General features: G+C 55.1%; 1 protein-coding gene across 2 annotated transcripts in view; it reads right to left on the bottom strand.

Annotated features, from left to right (window-relative positions):
• SLCO2B1 (solute carrier organic anion transporter family member 2B1) overlaps window positions 1-20,309 on the bottom strand; it is a 46,288-nt gene that overhangs the window by 18,874 nt on the left and 7,105 nt on the right. The window contains exons 1-7 of one of the 2 annotated variants that reach the window (XM_087868170.1): window positions 19,234-19,421; window positions 14,890-15,020; window positions 13,669-13,806; window positions 12,108-12,270; window positions 8,804-9,043; window positions 8,473-8,571; window positions 6,219-6,409 (exon numbers count right to left, since the gene is read on the bottom strand). In XM_087868170.1, coding sequence (XP_087724296.1) covers window positions 6,219-6,409; window positions 8,473-8,571; window positions 8,804-9,043; window positions 12,108-12,270; window positions 13,669-13,806; window positions 14,890-14,997 — 939 coding nt within the window. In that variant the 5' untranslated portion in view covers window positions 14,998-15,020; window positions 19,234-19,421. Of the gene's footprint in view, window positions 1-6,218; window positions 6,410-8,472; window positions 8,572-8,803; window positions 9,044-12,107; window positions 12,271-13,668; window positions 13,807-14,889; window positions 15,021-19,233; window positions 19,422-20,309 lie in introns of those variants that run through there. The other variant, XM_087868169.1, reaches the window with a different exon arrangement.

The following is a 20,309-nucleotide window of genomic DNA, read 5'->3' as shown; positions in this document are numbered from 1 at the left end:
TCCGGCTTTCTCATATTGAGATCTGTGCAACTGGCCATGCCTCTCTTGTCCCTTTGGCCACCCGCAAGCTCAGAACCAAATAAGGGGTTCGGTTATACCAACCGAACTCATCTCTGTGGTCCATGCTTCTATGTTTCCCCCTCTCTTGCTGATACCCCTCTTGCTGCTGTTTCTATTTTCCTGCCTCTTGGTCCTGACTGTGCCCCGGTCCTGCGACACCCGGGTCTGAATCCCAGCTCCACCCTTCACTAGCCCTGTGTTCGGGTTATTTAATCTCTCTGCAACTTGACCTCTCAGGGATAAAGTGGGGTTATAGCTGATCCTACTTCATAGGCAGATTACAAGGATTAAGTACGGTAATACATACAAAGGGCTTAAAACAATGCATGCATGGCCAGAGTAAGCGAGAGATGTCAGCCTATTTCCCACTCTTACTAGTACGGTGCATGAGTTTGGCGTGAGCTGTAAGAATATTAGAAAAAAGGTAATTTTTCCATTGTTTTTCCTCTTAAGAGCTGGCTAGATCGGAGAAAGATATCAAGAACGAGCACTCCTGGCCATCAGGCACTGAACGACCCACTTCACGCTTTGCCTCATTGCATTCGTACAACAATCTCAGGGTGTGGATGTTAGGACTATACCCATTTTATAGATGTCAGGGTTCCAAGTGCGGAGGCAGGATTCATAGCCAGGCTATGGTACAGCCATACGCATGTACAGACAACGGTGTGTCTGGCTCCTGCTGCTGGCCTCCCTGACGCCAGTGCGGATGCCTCAGGCACCGAGGAGACTCCTGGGCCAGATCAGCTACCGATCAGCTCTCTTCATGAGCCTCAGTCTCCTCCTCTGTCAAACGGGGGTATTGGACTAGATCAGTGTTTTAAAAACTGGGTTCTTAGCTGCAAAACCCTTTCGCCAATTGAAACCTCAGTCAAAAGACTGGTATAAAAATACCATGAAACTAGAACCTGTCTGATTGAGTTGTGTGTGTGTATGTGTGTGTGTGTGTGTAGGGAGGTGGAAGGCCCTTAGTCCTACTGGGGGACACCTCTCTTCAATCTCCTTATGGTGGCACCCTTGGGGTTCTGTGGGTACAGTTTGAAACCACTGAAGCGGATCGCCCCAAAGAGCCTTCGAGTCCCAGTGTTGGAGGAAGCTCTGATCTACACCAGGCCGTGAGTGGGGGTGGGGCTCACCTTAGCCCTTTGGGACCAAGATCTGGCTTTGTACAGGGGGAGGTGGTGCTGGCCAAGCTCTGGGCACAACCTTGACCCTGTCTGGGCCTGAACCCGTCCACCTGTAAGATAGAGTGGGGGTTGAACTGGATGATCACACTAGACCTTCTCTTCGGAGCGTCGAGGAGGGGTGAGGGTGGAGGCACAAGGCCTGGGGTGCTAGGGATCGGGAGAAGGACACACGAGGGTTCCCGGGCTGGCTGGGAAGGGTCTGGAGGCAGTGCCTGCAAGGGAGAGGTACCAGGCATAAGGGGGACCCAAGTCACCTTGGACCTCCCAGGAGCTGCAGAAGGAGCATGAAGTCCAAGGGGAAGAGAAGCCTCCCAGCTGGCCCTAAGTCCTGGGCTTTAAGGGCCGCTGTCACTGCCCACTCCTGTCCCCATCCTTGACCTCTCTCCCAAAGAAGCGCATCAAGCTAATGTGGGGAGAAAACAGATTTCATAGACTCCTAGACTTGTAGGCCAAAATCGTAGCCACGTAGAAACATGAATTTTGGGAGTCAAAGACCATTGGGGGCATAGAATCATAGAAAATAGAACACAAGTACTTGAGAATCTTTACTGGAAACACAGAGCTTTAAAACTGTATAATAGTAGAATCCTAGACTCTGGAAGATGGCCTAGAATAACAGACATGGAGACTTCTGGGACATAGGAACTGAAAGAAGGTGACAGAGGCCAGTGGTGCTCAGAGGCTGGGCAGGGACAGAAGCTCTTGATGGACGAGGCCTTTCTTTCTGCCCCCTGGCCCCACCCCAAAGGCAGGCACTCAGAGGGACCTGAGGGTATGGAGGGCACAGGAGGGTGGCTGACTGAATGGGGTCCTACGACCATAAGGACAGACGGGGCCCCTAAGAGGCCATCTCTACTCCACAGGCCCTATAGAGCCATGTGTCATGAGTCCTGGGGCTTGACAGGACCTTGGAGACTGGCTGCTTCTAGGCAGGGAGACTGGGGCTTACAGAGTGCTAACGCCTGCCCTGGGTCACTCCTAGAAGCATGCCTGTGGCCACCATGAGGTCACAGATACGTGGGCAGAACCAACACCAGGAAAGCAGAGCTCCTGCCCTTCCCTGTCCCGGATGGCCTCCCCCCATCTACCATCTCATAATCTTCCCTGGGGAGACTGGTCGTGATCCCCTTCGCACACGCAGAGAACTCTAAGCACTGGCCGTGGGAAAAGCCTGAGCTGTGAGTCAGTCCTCCCCCTGTCTGTCTGCATCTGGCCTTCCTTCTTTACCTGAGAGCTTCTTGGGGCAGAGGCTGCGGACTGCACCCTTTTCTCCCCCACAGCGGAAGGGCTCGTGTACCGCTCTGTTTACAGAAGACATCACTGAACCGGTGAGAGCTGGTAGACCCCGTCCAATCGTCTGCCCATTGTACAGATGAGGAGACTGAGGTCAGAGACCTTCACTGGGTCACAAAACCCTGATATTACATACCACCATAGCACCGTTAAAAACTGCATTTGCTTGTAGGAGGCTACTTAGGGGACCCCTGAGCCTGGGAGAAGATACTCGAAGAAATTTCAGAAAGAGTCTCCCCTTCACTTTCCCTGCCCCCCTGCCTCTTCCAACTCTCTACAGAAGATACACATCCCACGTCGGTGTGGCTGCCAATTCTGCCTGCTTGGGCCCTTCCTCCCGGTCCATCTACGTCCCCAGCCCGAGTCGCTGCCGGCAGAGCTGGTCGAGGCAGCCTCAAGGAGGCTGGGGGAGGGGGGGGGAAGCAACTCCTCCAACATCAATATTTATTGCCTGCAAGCTGCTGGAAGCAGATCGTCGTGTTCTCAGCCTTCGGTTCTTTTTTAAGAACCTCTCACCCCCTTCCTTCCTCACTCCCCATCCCCAATGTGCTGACAGAATGAATCCAGACAGCCAGACAGGTTCACAGCCAGGGAGCCGGGGCTTCCAAGCATCACAGAGATGCCTCTCTTCGCATCCAGATGTCTGTAGCCCAGCAGCTTCGACTTGCGAAGCTGTGCATTCTTAGACTTGCAGACGCACAGACTATGGCTCCAGGAATCGACCCTCGACATCTTACAGGGCCGAACGGAATGGGGAAGCGTCTTGCTCAAGGTCACACGGCGGACACGTGACCGAGCCCAGCCAGGCCTCCCACTGGCTTCTCCCACCTACCCCGCTCCATGGCCCAAGCTGTTGTCCTCTGTTCAGATGTAAGGCCCAACCTGGACACTGTCCGTAACCAGAAACTCCTCGCTTCCTTCGTGACCACTCCTACTTCTAAGAACTCTTCGCCCAAGTTCTAGGAATTCTTACCTCACTCAGTTTCTGGCCTGAGCTAGGCAGAACCAGGAAGGGCCATCTGTGGTTTCAAGCTGCCTTCTTCCCCTGAAACCCGTCGCTCTGCAGGGCCTGCCTCCCCCTGCCTTTGAGCCCAGCACCAGCCCAGCCCTGCACTGTCCTGGGATGTCCCATAGCAGAGCAGCACCCGGGCCCCAGCAGTGTCCCTCCTGGGTGGCTCCTGGACTCCTCTCTTTGTCCCCCCCCCCCCCGCCCACTGCCAGCGCACCGCTTCCCACCTGGACCATGGCCAGAGCGGCTGCACCACTCTCCCTGCCCCCACTGCTCCCCGCACACTTCCTCTGTCCCTTTCTCGGCTTGGACCCCGCCATAGAGCCATGGGACCTCCGTTTACCCTCCTTCCAGGGCTCCCAGCTGCTCTGGAAGCTGGCAGGCAAGGCTGCCTCTGTTCTGGCCCCTATTGGCTGTTCTCACATCAATTTTCACTGGTCTCCCACGTATAAAACTTCTGTTCCAGCAGGGGGTGGGGGATGGGTCGTGGGTTCATAGACCACCCAGGTTTGGGCTTGGACAGACTTGGGCTCAAATTCTAGCCTTTCTAGATGAAGACATTTTCAGCCCTTTCTCCTAAGCCCAGACTTTCTTGCTCTAAGAAGGAGGGCCTCTCTCCCATCACAGCCAGAATATTCAAATGCACCAACATGCCTCATTAAATAGAATTATTCTTGCTGCAAGATATTCGACAGGCTTTTTACAAATCGTCCCTTTGAAACCAGAATTACTTAGCAACAAATAATTTATGATTGTGATTTCTCAACAATTACTTCCCTGTGAAATAATAAGAAATATATATATATGCAAATGTATATATTCCTGACACAGAGCTCCTAAAACTCTTGTAAATAAGAGTGCATAGGAGAATCTTCTAATATTTAGTCTTTGACCCCAGTTCCTGACACAGAGCTCCTAAGATCGGTGTAATTTCCTGCGTGCTAGGAAATGACACCAAGCTCCTAAATCCCTTGCAATTTCCTGGGTGAGAGGAACATCTTTTGTCCTAATGAGATGACTCTCGGGGAGCTCTTGGATGGGAAATGGTCACCAGAAAGACCAAGCCACGATTACAAGCTTAGAACTTTCACCTCCCCCACCCCCACCCCCCATTCTCCAGAAAGGGGAAAAGGGCTGGAAATGGAGTTAAGGATTGATCATGTCTATGTGGAGAAAGCCCCCACAAAATCCTAATAGTATGGGGTTCAGGGAGCTTCAAGGTTGGTAAACACATCCATATGCCAGGAGGGTGACATACCCCAACTCCATAGGGACAGAAGCTCCAGTAGTTTGGATCCTCCCAGGCCCCTCCTTACGCAGCCCCTCGTCTGGCTGTTTACAATACCCTTTATCATATCCCTTATTGCATAATTAGCTGGTAAACACGAAGTAAGTGCTTTCCTGAGTTCTGTGAACTGTTCTGGCAAATGATGGAATCCAAGAAAGGGGTTCTGGGGACCTCTGATTTGTAGCCAAGTAGGACAAAAATTGTGGGGAACCTGGGGACGGGCCTACTACCTGCAACTGTAGTGGGACTGAGCCCTAAGCTGTGGGCTCAGATGCTCTCTCTGGGCAGACAGCGTCCGAGTTGAGCGAAATTGTGGGACGCCTAGCAGGTGGCACAGAGAACTGGTCGGCATGAGAATCACTCCACACACTTGGTCCCTGAAATGTGTGTGGGTACTCGAGGAAAGAGAAAATCGAATGCGCAAATTTTCAGAAGGTAATGAAATGTGTGTGAGCGCCAAGGAAAATTTGGTAAAGTCAACATTAACGACACACTGAACTTTCATAAAACGTTTCTGTTTTGTCATTTTCTTTTGTACTTTGGAGCCAATTAATTGTTTTTAAGGCCTCGTGTTTTGGTGAGGCTCTGGAAAACTTGGAGGCCCCCCCCACGCAGAACTGTCTCTCCTGCCCAGTGGATCTCCTCTGAGGAGAGACCATCTGCCCTTCAGCCGAGATATCCTCGACCACCTCATGGCTTGTTACTTATCAAGGAATCTTGGTCCCCACTAGGCCGTGCCTGTTTTAAGGGTAGAGGCCACGTGCTGAGCTCCAGTGTTGCCCTGACACCTGGCCCAGAGGACGCACTCAATACAAGTTTGGCCTCTCACTGCTTCTGGAAAGGCTGGATTCCTTTCTACAGCTGAACCCTTTGTCCACGCCGTGTCCACATCTAAAATGCCCCCTCTCCCCTCCCCAGGCTTCTACCAGCCTTCAGAGTCCAGCTCAAATCCCGCTCCTTCAGAGAAGTCTTCTCAGACACCCCCCTCCCCATTCTCCACCTCCTCCTTCTTTTCAACATTGCCCCTGCGCGGCACGTTCAGAACTCACAGAAACCGTGAAGGGACGAGCAGAGAGGCAGACAGTGTGATGGTTAGACAGAGGGCATGGGCTCAGACAGGTTGGGGTTCTCACCCCAGTGCTGCCCTCGCTGGCCGTGTGATGTTGGCTAGGTCGCTTCCTCCTCGGACCCCTATCCCCTCAGCTGTGGAAGGGCCAAGACATATTCACTGTGTGGGGCTCTTGGGGGATCAGCGGAGCCTGGACAGAATGGCTTTGTAAGCTGTGAAGTCAGTGCTCAGGAGGGATGAAGGTTAAGGTTACAAGGACCCGTCGGTTGGGGCTGGAGCCTGGACTAGGGCAGGCGCGTGGAGGGGGCTTACTTTGCTGACAGAGGAGGCTGCGGCTGCCAAGACCCTTCGCCGAAAGCGGAGCTCGTGCTTCTCCTTGGGCATCTCCCTGGGGAAGAAGAAGTAGGGCACGGCAGCCAGGGCCACTGCCCCAGCGGAGATGAGGAAGCCCAGCCACCAGGCACCCACCCATCGGGGGTCCTTCGAAGTCAGGCTGATACCACCTGCAAGAGAAGACCATGGTGATGTTAGGGTCAGGATGGGCTGTCCCTTCTTGGCCACCACCCTGGGACAGGCGTTTGAGACATCAGAGTCTGGAGACCTAGGCTCCAGTTGTGGCTTTGCCCCTTACGTCCCGTGTGACCTTGGGCAAGGCCTTGAGCCTTCCTGGGCTCAGCTTTTCAACTACAGAGGCACTGTGTGTAGCGGTCAAGGTGATGGACTTCGGAAGTGGACTGCTGAGTCTGAATTCCATGACTAACATCACCTTGGGCAAATGACTTAACCTCTTTGTGCCTCGGTGTCTTCCTCTATAAAATACAGACAGTAGTCTTACTGCATCAAGGGCCATCGGGAGAATCAAGGAACCAACACAGGTAAAGCACGTGGTATGGGCCGTACAGATATGTGTTCTTCTTCCTCATCTTACTGTTACTGTTGGGATTATTATTATTATTAAATTGATGGTTAGGACCACTCTCGTGCTTCTCAGACCCACATCATTTAAATCACCAGGGTACTTGTCAAAAATACCTAAGACCAACTTGAAACTACCACGGGGTGGAGTGAGAAGGTGACCAAGGAGGCTTCCCTTTAACGAGTTCCCCAGATGTAATCAGGACTAGATTATTCTAGATATGCCTCCTGGCTGGAGTGCCCACTTCTCCCATCCAAGCCCTTGACCTCAAGGCTGAGTCGGATAGCTCCTCCTTCCATTGCCACAGCATCCGCAGACACTTGACAACGACGCAGCTGCGTGATGACACCAACCCCAGGAGTAGGGCTTGTTCCCAGGTGCTGGGTCCTGAGCGCTCCTGGCCAGGGGCCAGACTATGCAATCTGCGCTCGGCAAATGTATCTGTCAAGCTGGGGATGAAGTTGGCTTTTGTACGAATTCCCTCCTCCACCTATTATTTCCCCTGCTTCTGTGCCAGCCCGGCGAGTGTGAGCCCAGGCATCTCCCCGGCTCCCCCGCTCCGCACATACCCGTCTGTGCCTGCGGCAGACATGATCTGCCCACCGCATGAAATCCCCGCATGAGAAAGGGTAGGAAGATCTGTCTACGGGAACACCGCATCTGGCCGTGGAGGAGCCATTTCTGCCACGATGATGTCACCAGAGCCAGAAAACACACCCCCTTCCCTGGGGCTGGGGCACATTTGGGAAACCGAAGGAAGCCAACCAGAGCTCGCGCTTGGCTGCTGGGCCCCGCTTTCGAGAAGGAAGGAAAGTAGGGCAGGGCTACCCCTGCCCAGGAGGCATCCTTGAGCAAAAGCCAGTGAACAAGAAGCAGAACCGGCTTGTCCATCCCTTCACACGTGTGTCCCCTGAGGTTTCTAGGGCTTGCTGGAAATCTCCAGGGGAGAGGAATCCTCTCCTGCTCCCTGCAGAGGGTCAGAGCTCGGGGACCCCCACCACTCCCCACTCCTGGCTGCCTTCAGACCAAGCTTCTGTCCCACTCCTTGGCCCACCCCTCCTACTGCGTGGATCTGAGACTGCTGTTCCCTGAGCGGTGCCCTCGGCATGGGTTCCCAGACTCTGAGGTGGTCAGAACTGGAAGGGTCCTTGACGGTCACCCAGTAAATTCCCCACCTGAAGCAGGCCCAAGCTCACCGAGCCCTGCTCCAGAAGTTCTCTCCTGCATGCTTCTCTGTTTCACCTGCATCTTTTTCCCCCTAAAGATAGGAGCTCCCTACAGGCCAAGAGCATACGTGCCCCTGTGTGCCCCGCAGTGTATCCGAGCACAGGCTGGGGTCGGGGGGAGCTCGGGGACAGGACTGGGTGGAGAGGCATCCTAACAGCAGTGACGACTGCCCGTCTGGTGGTGTTTTGCAGCTTAGCTTCATCTCTCACTCGATTCTGATCGCAGCTTGGGGAGGTGGATGGGACGGAGAGCGTCTCAAAGATGAGGAAGCTGAGGCTCAGAGGTTAAGAGGCATGTCCAATGTCAGTGGGATCGCTAGGATTTGAACGTGAGCCCCCTGGCTCAGTGTCTCCTATGAAGCCAGTGGTCGTGAGCTAGCAGCTGGGTGTCCCTGGGGATGCCTGTGTGTTCTTTGAGGCTCACCTTCTGGCATCCGGTCGATGTCTACATAAAGGCGCAGCATGAGGCCGCCCAGCCCATAGGCCATGCCTGGCCCCATCATGGTCACTGCAAACACGATCCCTGCAACACAAAGCCTGGGTTAGGCCGCCTGGCCCTGGCTTCCCTCCGTCTGCAGAGCAGCGCCTGCCCAGTCTCCGACAGGCAAGAGCGGTCAGGCCCAGGAAACTCCAGGGCTTCTCCAGACCTTTCCTGGCCACGCGGCGCAGAGGTCAGGAACTCATGCCCAGCCCCTACCTCGTCCTCTCATCCTCCAACCTCCGAGCCTGGCCCTCCCTCCGAGCCCAGTTCTCACCAAGGTAGAGAGGCGAGTTGCTGTCGTGGGCAAAGTCATCGATGTAGGAGATGCCGAAGGGCTGAATGGGCACCGCGCCCACGCCGAGCAGGGTCTGTGCCGTGAACATTATGGCCACCACAGTCAGGTGCTGGGCCTCCGCGTAGCTTGAACAGCTGCTGTTGGAGGCGGCTGGGGTTGGGGCTGGGACTGAGGCTGTGAGCTGGCACAGAGAAGCCTCAAAATCCTGCGGCCTGTCCGCTACGAGACGATAAAAAATATTATGATGAGAGCTAGGACTCTTCACACAGTGTGCACTGGGTGCAAGGCCATTCTGGGTGCTGTGTGCATAAACCATTGACTCCCTCCCCCCAGCGAACCTAGGGGATGGGGGTGCTCATTACACCCATTGCACAGACGAGGAAACTGATGCTCTGGCAGCAACTAGCAAAAGCAGAGCCGGGATGGGAACTCAGGCAACATGGCTTTGAGTCCATGCTCTTAAACTGCCCTACACCACCTTGCTGAGCAGAGCTATGGGGAAGTGCCGTGGCAACCGTGGCTCTCGGGTGGGGTGGGGCTGTCCAAGGAGATTGAGTTTGAGCGGGGCCAAGAATGAACAAGATTTTCCAGAAAGAGAAGGTGGGAGGGGTGCTCCAGGGAGAGGTCACAGCACACGCAAACCCGAGGGCTTGAGAAGTTCAGCATGGCGGATTCGCAGAGCGTGAGGGACAAGGCCAGAGCTGAAGTCAGGGCCAGTCAGGGGAGGGACGCTGGGGCTGGACTGTGGAAGGCCCTAGGGCCCTTGGCCTCCATTTTGGGTGGGCTCCGTGTCAGCTCAGGACACAGAGGCAGAGTTCAGCAGAGGGGAATATCTTAATTTAGTACCAGACAGTTGCTCCCTGTAGCTCACCAATATTTGGTGAGCAAACTTGAAGAGACCCTCGTGCTATTATTATCCCAAATGTGGGTATAGATGTGGCCTTCTCTCTGTGGCCGGCCCAGCCTTTCTGGAAGCTGGGACTCTGAGAAAAAGCCATGTGAACCAGGGTCAAGGACCTGGGCCTTCCACCAAGGCTGCATTGAGTTGAAGCCTGGGAGACTTCAACGGAGGCCCTCAGCCCGTCTGGGCCTCAGTTGCCTCACCTCTCAAGAGTCTCCTAGATGAAAGTTCTACAGAAATTGAGAATTCAGAAGCAGAATAATTCAGTGGCTTGGAGCCAAGCTGCCTGGACACGTCATGGCCCCATGAGCTGTGGGCCTGGAGGAGATGCCCCCTCTCTCTGAACCTCAGTTTCCTCCCCTGTAAAATAGGAAGCTGCTAACACCCGCCACAGGGCTGTGCGCACGGTGAGAGCTGCCCATGCACAGCGCCTAGACATTACAGGCGACGACTGTCGTAGGGCTCTGTCTTCTTTTTGCTCCCCTGGGACGCCAGGGCCTCGCAGGGGCCTGGTACAGAAGTATTAGTGATAAAGAAACGAATTCATGTTGGATGAAGGAGGAGCGGAGGGACTAGTCCGGGATGCCACAGCAGGCCAGTGCCGGGCGGGCACCAAAGCCTGGCGTACTCATCCGAGATGCGCTCAGGCAGGGGAGGGGCTGCGCTCAGGCTCTCCCGGGGTGCCCGGGGCAGAGGGGTGTTGTGTGGCTGGGAGGAGGAAGAACGTGTATGACCCTGCACAGAAAAAGCTCCGTTAAAGTGAAAATTCTGGACCCAGAAATGTATTTTTTTCCCCAGCATTCTTATCAGGCCTTTTGACAGCTCTCCACTTGGACCTCGAGAGCCTACTCTGAGCTGTTCACACACAGTCTACTTGCCCACCTCCTGGCCATTGCTCTTGCGGCTCCCTGCACTCGAAACGTCCCCCTTCTTCTTACCCCCCACCTCAATCAGGGCTCTGCCAGCTCTCTCCGGCCGACTCCTGACGAGCTGGAGTTCCTACTTGCAGCAGCACGGCCCAGGCTTCTAACCTGTGCCTCCCCGGGAACTTCTCGGGGCTGGTCGTACTGCTCCCTCTTTCCGCCCCGGGGCCTGGCACAGAGGGGGAGCTCTGGGGTGGGAGCAAGGGAGGAGATGCTCTGACAGCACTCTTCCCCTGGGAAGGCTTCCATGATGCCAGGCTGGTCCCCGTGCTTCCCTCCTCACACAAGTGACATGCTGCAGGGTCTTTGATCACCTCTGTCTCCCTTCCCAGGCTGGAAGCTCCCTGGAGGCAAGACTGAGTTCCCCGAGAGGGTCTCACACAAAGTAGGCTGTACTAAGGTTCATTGGGTGGACCACGGGATGGATGGATGCACATGGATGGATGGATGGATGATGGATGGATGATGGATGGATGATGGATGGATGGATGGATGGATGGATGGATGGATGATGGATGGATGATGGATGAATGATGGATGGATGATGGATGGATGGATGATGGATGGATGATGGATGGATGGATGGATGGATGATGGATGGATGATGGATGGATGGATGGATGGATGGATGATGGATGGATGATGGATGGATGGATGATGGATGGATGGATGATGGATGGATGGATGGATGATGGATGGATGATGGATGGATGGATGGATGGATGGATGGATGGATGATGGATGGATGATGGATGAATGATGGATGGATGATGGATGGATGGATGATGGATGGATGGATGATGGATGGATGGATGGATGATGGATGGATGATGGATGGATGGATGGATGGATGGATGGATGATGGATGGATGATGGATGGATGGATGGATGATGGATGGATGATGGATAGGTGGGTGATAGATGCGTGGGTAGCTGGATGGGTGGATGGAATATGGAAAGAATGAAGCTCAGGTGCTTGGGTTATTCTCCAAGGGACAGGCACCTAGCTGAGTAGGCCCTCAACAAAATCTCACTGGGCTTCACAATTCCTGTCTAAAATACTTTCATTTTTTAATTCGTTCATGCACTCATTCGTTCTTTCATTCATGTCGTGGCTTCTGGTGAGGATTAAATGCACTACCACACACAGAGAACTCAGAAGAACCGTACGCGGTTCGTGACATCATTATTACTCTGCGAACATTTCCTGAGGACCTATTGCAAGCCCTAAAGGAGGCTGTGTTGTAAATTCTCTCCGCCTCAAAAACACAGTGACGCACAAGCAGGCCCTGACCAAGGGAGGCCCAGAGGGTGACGCTTCCGCCGCCCCAGGATGACCCCACTCCCCAGGACTGCCAGAAGGACCCGCCCAGGCTGGGACCGAGGGAGTGGGGAGGACCGGCAAGGGCCCTGGGAAGCTCCTAGGGTCCATCTCCAGCCCAGCCCTTCCTGCTCTTACCAGAGCTAGTACGGTCGTAGCGGTACGGCTCCGAGATGAAGTGTGGCAGACTCATGAGCAGGCCTGCCAGGGCCACAAGGACAGCCCCGTAGCCGATCAGTCGGGGCCGGTGTACCCGGCTGCCAAAGTAGCTCACGAACACGATCAGGGCTGTGTTCCCCACCTGCCAATGGATGAGGGGACCCATGCGAGTGGAGCCGAGCCTCCAGCGGCCAGAACCCCCTGCTTCGATCACCAGTCCGGCCTTCCCCTCAGTCCGCAGGACTCGCTGACACACTGAGAATTATCTGGGCCCCTCTCAATGCAGATTCTGGGTCCTCCTAGGAGGGGCCCCACGGCCCCCACGGAGGGGAGAAGTGAGGGCAGAGTGGACAAGGCTAGCCATTCAATTTCATTCCGGGAAACAGGCTGGACCCCATGTTAGAACACGGAAGAGTCAATGAAAGGGTTTTTGAGTTTCTGGGATATCATGATGGAGACAAACAATAAAATCTGAAGCCAGAGGACTAAGGCTTGAAATTTTAAGCCTTCAAATAAAAAACTGAGGATGTGGGCACTGGAGCGGACTGAGGGCTCGCAGAGAAAGGGCAGGCTCTGCCGCCAGAAGCTGGGGTGTGCTGCCTACCCCGCTGCTCCTGGGCTGTTATACTCACCCGGAGCCCCAGGCCCCAGGCTACTTGCCGCTGGAGGGGGGCAGTATCCACAAGAGAGTTGGTAGGAGGACAAACCCTGAGAAGGATAGCCACTCTCCACTCTATAGGTGGGACCCTGAGGCCCAGAGGTGGGGAGTGACTTCCCCAAGGCCCCAGAGCTAGGTAATGAGTTTCCTTCCCACCTCTGAGATCTGGAGGTGGGGTCTGAGGACCGTCTGGGGATGCTGTGTCCTTGGCAGGCCAGGGCGAGAGAATTGCCTAGAAATCTGCTGTGGGGTGGGGAGAAAGAGTCCTCCAGGCAGTGGCCTTCTCTGAGGTGGAAAACAACTGGTGGAGGGGGTGCTGGGGCACAGCTGGACCCTGACCTCTAAATCCCCCCAAAGCAGCTTGTCCACTCCTCTCCACTTGGCTGTGGGCCCCAGACTTAGGGCTCGCCAGGCAAGTCTAAGGAGACACACACGCCAAGCTCTGGCCCCTCCCCCACCCACCGCCACCCGCTGGTCCCCAAGTGCTGCCTTTGATCTCGTTTAAATCTATCTGACTGCTATTGAAGTGACTTCCTCTGAGTCCCTCCTGGGACAGGCAATAGCCAGGTCAAGGAACCAAAGGGAGAGTGGGTGGGTGTGGGGATTCCGCCTAGCTCTGTGATAGCCCACACCCCAACCATTAGAGCGCCCCCAAGGGCAGGACCACCCTGCTGTGATGTTACAAGGAGGCAGAGGCCAGTTTCTCCACCAGGACCTGAGGAAGGAGCTGGCTGAGGAGATTTGGGGAGGAAGCTGTGACGGGCTTGCCTCTGGGCCCCGGGACAGGAAGGTTTCTGTCAGGGTAGTGAGAGAGGGGGTGAGGAGGTGGGGGTGAGAGTCTCCCTCAACGTCCACCCCCTGCGGCTGCACCAGGGTCGGTACCTCGTTGAAGGCAGCCAGCAGCCCCGAGGTCTGACTGGAGAGGCCAAAGCGCTTCTCCACCGTGGAGATGGAGCTCTTGAGGTAGCCGGAGATCATGAGCTGTGCGAGCTGCAGGAGGCTGTGGCACAGGACGAAGAACTGCCAGGGGGGCCGAGGCAGGGGCAGCGGAGGGAGGGGCAGAGAGATAGGTGGGGATTCAGTCAGAGGGGATGGTGTTTGGGAGACAGAGACGGAGTAGGGGAAAGGGAGGAGCAAGGAATAGAGATGGGGAAACAGAGTCAGAGGAGACAGATACACAGGAGAGAGAGAGAGGAGAGTCAAGAATAAGAGGCGGGGAGAGAGAGAGAGTTATTGGAGTAGCCCATGGCTTCTCACACAGGCCTAGAAACTACACACACTCTCCTGGGTACCTTCAGGGGGTCTCGGTACCACCCGAGACCCACATGATTGAGAGTAGGGTCTGTCTGGGGCCGAGAATGATGGGAGCCACTCTGACCCTCAGAACTCCCCTGGGCTGGACTGGACCTCCCTTCCTGTTCCACCACCCTGCCCCTTTCTCCAGGAAGCTCTCCTGGAGAGCCTTCTCCACCCCAGCCCACCCACTCCTTCCCTAGAGCTCCCCTGGGAGACCACTTGCATATACCGAATCCTCAAGCTGCCCACCCCACCTAGCCCCACCCCAAACATCCGGGCCTCCCTCCTGATGAACTGGCAGAATTCCAAGGAGAAGAAAAACTAGCTTCAAAGAAGGGTGTTTATGCCAGAGCTTAAAAATATTCACTCTGTTCTTCTGAGTCTCGGTTTCCTCTTATACACAACAAGGACCGCGTCCCTACCCCTCAGGGCTACCACAAGGACCAAACAAGACAGGTCCTGGCACCCAGGGGATGCCTGGATGTTTAGGGCTGCCCCTGGAGGAGCCAGAGCTCCCCAACACTCATCGGACTCAGGGCCCCTGGGGTCCTTCTCTTTCGCTCTAGGGAAATGGGAGGCAAGGAGCCTGGTCCCCCACTGCCCACAGAGCAGCCCTTCTCTGGAAGGAGGGAACGTGTGCCCCAAACCACACTAAATATTTAGTAGATTCTCCCTTTGATGCTCACAGCCACCCGTCTTACAGATGAGGAAACTGAGGCTCAGAGAAAGGCAGCAGCTTGCTTGGAGTTGCACAGCCTTCCCTGCCAGGCTCCGACAGCCCTGTTCCCGGCAGGCCCTGAGCGATACCTTGATGCTGTGGAACACACTTCGCCGTGAGTCCTGAGAGTTCGGGCTGGCCTTGCCTCCGGGTGTGTCTTCCGCACCCATCATAGCCTTGGTGTCCTTGTCTGGCATCTGGGGCTCCTCACTCACCGGCCCTGTGGGACAGACATCCAGGAGGTGAGAGTGGAGAGGGAATCCCAGAGAACGGTCCTGCCCCAGGTCACCCAAGGTGTTCCGGGGCTTGGTGGCAATCTGAGAATCTGACCACCTTCAGCCTTCCTGAGGCCCAGGGATGGGAGGGCCCTTCCTGAGAAGGTACGTGCTCCACGTGCCCATGCTAGCCGGGTCCCAGCTGGGACCACCTGTCTCCCACCTTCATTCCATTCCCAGCATCAACCTTCCTTCTAGAGAGAAGCTGCCGGCCACACTCCATATCCTTCAAGCGGGGACTCCGGCAGTAAGAACGTGCAGCCTTAGCTGTGAGACATCTGGTGCTCCCAGAGTCGTCTGGCTCAGGGTAGGATCACAGGTGTGGGGTCAGGTGCAGGGTCAAGGCTTGGTGCATAGTCAGGGCATAAAGGTTTTTCCTGGGAGTGGTTCAGAACAGGTACCCATGCTCCCACAGGGCAGCACCCCGCATGTAGTCCCAGAGCTACCTAGCCCAATCTCTAACTCATACATCAAGCCGTATTGCTGGTCGGTGCAGAAAGGGCCCTCAGAGGTCATCCCTTAACCACCTCCCTCACCCTGGACAAACTGAATTCCCCAAGTGTGGTGATGACTCGAGAGGCAGAGCTGTGCTTAGAACCTGGATCCTTGGCCCCGTTAGGCATGTCTGGTTTGCTCCCTGGTAACCATGGTAACCATGCTTGTATCCCACTCACCACAGTGAGAGGAAGGCTGAACCCCATTCAGGGGCATCTCCTAGGGTCTCCTGATGTTTCATCTCAGTGAGGAGCTCGGAAGTCCGGCCTTGGGAGACTCCACCCTTCCACTTAAATGGAAACGGACCCCCTAGGCTTTCCTCCCCTCCTGGGGCCCCACTTCCCGCGGAAGCCTCTCCCATTGTTTCATATGCTTCTTAACCTGGCAGGAGTTTCCCCTCATTGAACAAGCTCCTTCTGGAGCCTGGAAACTGACGCAAGGACACCCCTGAGCCAGGCAGGGACGTGGGGACTCTCCATCTCCAGACCCCGAAGGCTAACTCAGGGAGGGGCCACGGTGAAGGGTCTGCACTCCTCACACAAGGTATCTGGGAGCCTGAGGAATTGTTTTCAATTGAGGTGTAATTCTTATGCCATAAGCCCCACCCTTGCAAAGCACACAAGTACGTGGGTTTTGGTTTATGAAAAAGGGCATACATCATCGCCACTCATTCCAGAACAGTTTCACCATCCCAGTAAGGAACCCCATACCCGTTAGCAGTCCTCCCTTTCCCCAGCTCCTGGCAACCTCAAATCTATCTTCTGGCTCTCTGGGTTTGCCCACTCAGGATATTCCATGTAAACTCATAAAAACGAAATAGTACAATACGTAATTTTTTGCCTTCCGCTTTCCTGTAGCGTAATGTCACAGCGCGCGCCAGTACGACATTCCTTCCTGCGGCTGGATAATACCCCGCTGTATATACGTCATGTTTTGTTTCTGGTTCAGGTACTGTGAACGTTCATAGGTTGTACACGTTTCCGTGTCGGCTTATGTTCTCAGTTCTCTTGGGTATACAGCCAGGAGTGGAATTGCTGGGTCATGTGGCAATTCTGTTCAACTTTTTAAGAAACTGCCGAGCTGTCTTCCGAAGTGGCGGTGCCGTTGTATACGCTCGCCAGCAGGGGATGATGGTTCTAATCTCCCCACGTCCTTGCTAATACTTATTATTGTGTCTTTTTGATTATAGCCACCCTGGTGGGTCTGCAGTGATATCTCATGCAGTTTTGATTAGCATTTCCCTAATGACTAATGATGCTGAGCATCTTTTCATGGACTTATTGGCCATTTGTGTATCTTCTTTGGAGAAATGTCTATTCAAATAGCTTAAGGAATTTGACTGAAGAAATGGAAGTGTGTGTGGCTGGGGAGGAGTGCCCTGGGGGGCGTAAGGATTCAGGGGAAACAAGGAGATATTGAAACCAAAGTGACACCTGTCAGGGAGGAGATAAGGGGTTGACCTAGCGAAGGGACGGGCTCCGCGGAGGTCACTTAGAAGGAGACGAGGAGGTGAGGGGGCTCCTGAGTGGACTCCCCCAGAGGAGATTGATGGGACCGTTTCCCAGCACTGGTTTCGCTCACCAGCGTCACCTGGTGCACGAGGTGCCCTAATGCACGAGGCTGTGCTAGGTGCCCTAATGCAGCTACGCCCTCACACGCGTGCTCTCCGTGCTCCTGACTCCTCCCCCAGCTCTGGGCCTTGGTGCCTCCATTCTCTCTGTACATCTGAGGAGCACACTGAGACTCTGAGGGAACTAGCTCTGCTGGAAACGTCGGTGCAGGGACTCAAGGCCACGTGTTCACCTCAAAACCACTCCACGCTCCTTGCACAGGTCTGATGAGGGGAAGAAGCACAACGCTCTTCTCTGGCGCGGCCCAACCAAACCTAACTGGCAGTGAGCACCCACCAAGGGGCCAGGCCAACCAGGGAAGAGGCTGGAGCTGAGTCCGGGAGGGCGGAAGTCACTGACCAGGAGGCCCGGCTCTGAAAGAAGTCCAGCATATGGAGAAGGGAGGGGGACAGAAGAGCAGTGGACCAACTTAGAATCTTCCCCCTTCCCGTGGGTTAGTCCTAGCCTGAGCCTCTGGATGAAGGAGGGAAGCCGTGGCCCCTGGGATCAGTCAGTGCATTGGGCGGTCAGTTGGTCACTGAAATGGGCTGGTCAGGTGGGTCGCCAGGCCTCTTCAAGCTCTTCCTGTGGGCTGAGGCCCCTGAGGAGGCTGGCGACAAACAGTCTGACTCTCTAAGTAAGGACAGAGCTCCCTTCGGAAGGAGGGTCCTGAACCAGGAAAGTACATTCTCCTCATGTGACATCTCCCAGGGCCTTCCCATCCTGTGAGTATTTTGGCAGGGGTCACCCCTGACAGGAGAGGGGGTCGCTGTGGGGGTGGACCTGGGCTGGGCCTGGGTGGCCTGTGGGAATGAGACAGGGAGCCAGGCCCCAGGAAAAAAATCCCAACTTGTTTCTCTCCCAGGTGGGCCGCCAGGTTTTAGAGCTCCAGGAAGGCCAGGTGGTTCCCGGGGCTGGAGCCCACATCCCCAGAGTGGGCAGGCAAGGGGTCTGGGTGCCTGTCAGTTGGTGACATGGCTGGCTGTTCACACAGGCCCACTCATGTCCATCAGCTGGTAAGTCACTGGTCTGGCTGTCTCTCAGGAGACTGGTCTGTTGAGGCAAGCCGAGCTAGCTGGCTAGTCAGACAGTCATCCTGCACGTCTGTCAGCCGCAGACCTTCAGTTCACTCAGAGACTCCGAAAGTCTGTAAGGCAGAAGCTCTGCCCCTAGCAACCCCCTCTGTGGGCAGGAATCAGCATTCTTCACACCAGCTGAATCCAGGGTGATGAGGACTAAGGTTTCAGAGAGCAGCCTGACAGGGAAGGCTAGATTTCTCTGCCTGTTTTTTGATGGAAAAGCTCAAAGTCCTACCTCCTCCAGTCACCTCGCAGCTGCAAACAGAAAATCCCAGGCAGGAGTGGGGCTGAGCAGGGGTTTCAAAGTCCTCAGCCCTGGGTCTGAGCCCCAGCTCCACCAGCGGCAGCGGTGTGAGCCCGGACACGCGCTTTCATCTTTCTGAGCTGTTGCCTTCTCTTCCAGAGGAGGAGACAGCATCTACCTCAAGGAGCTGAGGCATCTAGCACCTGCCCAGGCATGAGACACAGGAGGCCCCACTGGGGACAATTACCCTCTCCTCTCCCGATAACCTTCCAGCGCCTCCGAGGCCGCAGGGCCCAGCCGAACCCATTCCCTTCCACGTGCACCTGGCCCCTCCAAGTTAACGCCTCCTTCTGACAGCACCATCCGTCCATCCCTAGATTATCTCTCCCTCTCATCCAAGGCCCATCTTCCCACAAGGAGGACCTGGGACCCCTTCCCTCCAAGCACACTCGCTAGCTTCAGACGCAATTGCCCAGGTTTGAGTCCCTGCCGGCTGCAGTCCTGCTGTGTGGCCTGAGACCAGTGGCCCCTTTGCTTCCTCATCTGCAGGGCTGAGATCGTAATCCCGACATCCCAGGCAGAAAGTGCCCACTGAGAACCAGATCCTTCCACCCCCCATTCAGCCTAGATACCAAAAGCCTGAAACCACACCGTCTTGTCCATACGAACTTGGCCTTGCAAGGCCACTGTCTTCATTCGCATTTTTCCTCTTACTCTAACCCAGACTCACCAGCTCAAACAAATGGCTTCGTTGTTTATTACAGGAACTTTCTGAAAGACCTCGGGACTCTTCAAAGGAAACCATCCACAGAGTGTGTGCCTCCGACTCTTTGAATCTCTCCCTGCAAAATCTTCACCTTGTTATTTCCACCACCGAACCGCTGTATCGTGATTCTTACCCAATCTCAGGCAAGCCTCCCACCTCTCCTCCCTCCCCACACTAAAGGACCAGCCTTAAAACAAACTTTCAACTCTCAACAAATATTGACCTTACCTCCCCGCTCTGAACCACGGCCAAAGCTTTGAGAAGTGGTCTTATCCCTCCTCACAGTAAACAATAGACTTTGTCTTATCAGCAGGTTCTGTCAGTAACGTGGGGGGAGCCGGCACAAACACAATGCGTAGCAGGTGTGCAGTTAATGGGGTTCGATTCCCCATCGGGCAGCCAGTCTTTCTGTCAGCTGTCTGTCCTGCCACAAACTCCCCGCTAGCTGCCATACTTGCTTTGTGACTGCAAGGAGCATTGCCACATCTGGAACTGGAGAATCCAGAGAAAGTTCAGCCCCAGAGGGAGAGGAAGGCGGGAGGCTGGGACACCCAGCTCTCTGGCTCAACCTCATTCCCTACAGGAAGTGTCTTAGAGGAGCTTGTCCTAGGGGCTTTTCTGAGGGCCTACCACAGACCAAGCAACACTATGTACTGGGCTGGGCTGGGCTGGGCTGGGCTGAGCTCACTCACCAATCCTCCCAGCACCCCTCAGAGATAGCTGCTGTGATTCCATGATACAGAGGAGGAAACTGAGGCACAGAGAGGGGAAGCAACTTACTCAGGATCCTGGGGCTGGTAAATGGCAAAGCCTGGACTGGAACCCAGATCTGCCTGACTCCTGGGCCCCCAACAGCAACCAAAAGAAGGTTGGTTGCTAAGATGGCCTTAGAACAAATGAAACATACTCCCCATGTAGACATTTCTTATTCCAACCTGGCTTCCCTTCTGGGCTTTGTCAAAGGTAGTTTTATGGGGAGACTGCAATTCTACCAGCTGATTCTTTAGAGAGCCGGTCATTCACTGGTAAGTCAACACCCC

This window comes from Ursus americanus, chromosome 16 (genome assembly GCF_024610735.1).
Source record: "Ursus americanus isolate L20-20 chromosome 16, mUrsAme1.1.p, whole genome shotgun sequence".
NCBI classification, from domain to species: Eukaryota; Metazoa; Chordata; class Mammalia; order Carnivora; family Ursidae; genus Ursus; species Ursus americanus.
This window is presented reverse-complemented; position numbering and strand designations above follow the sequence as displayed.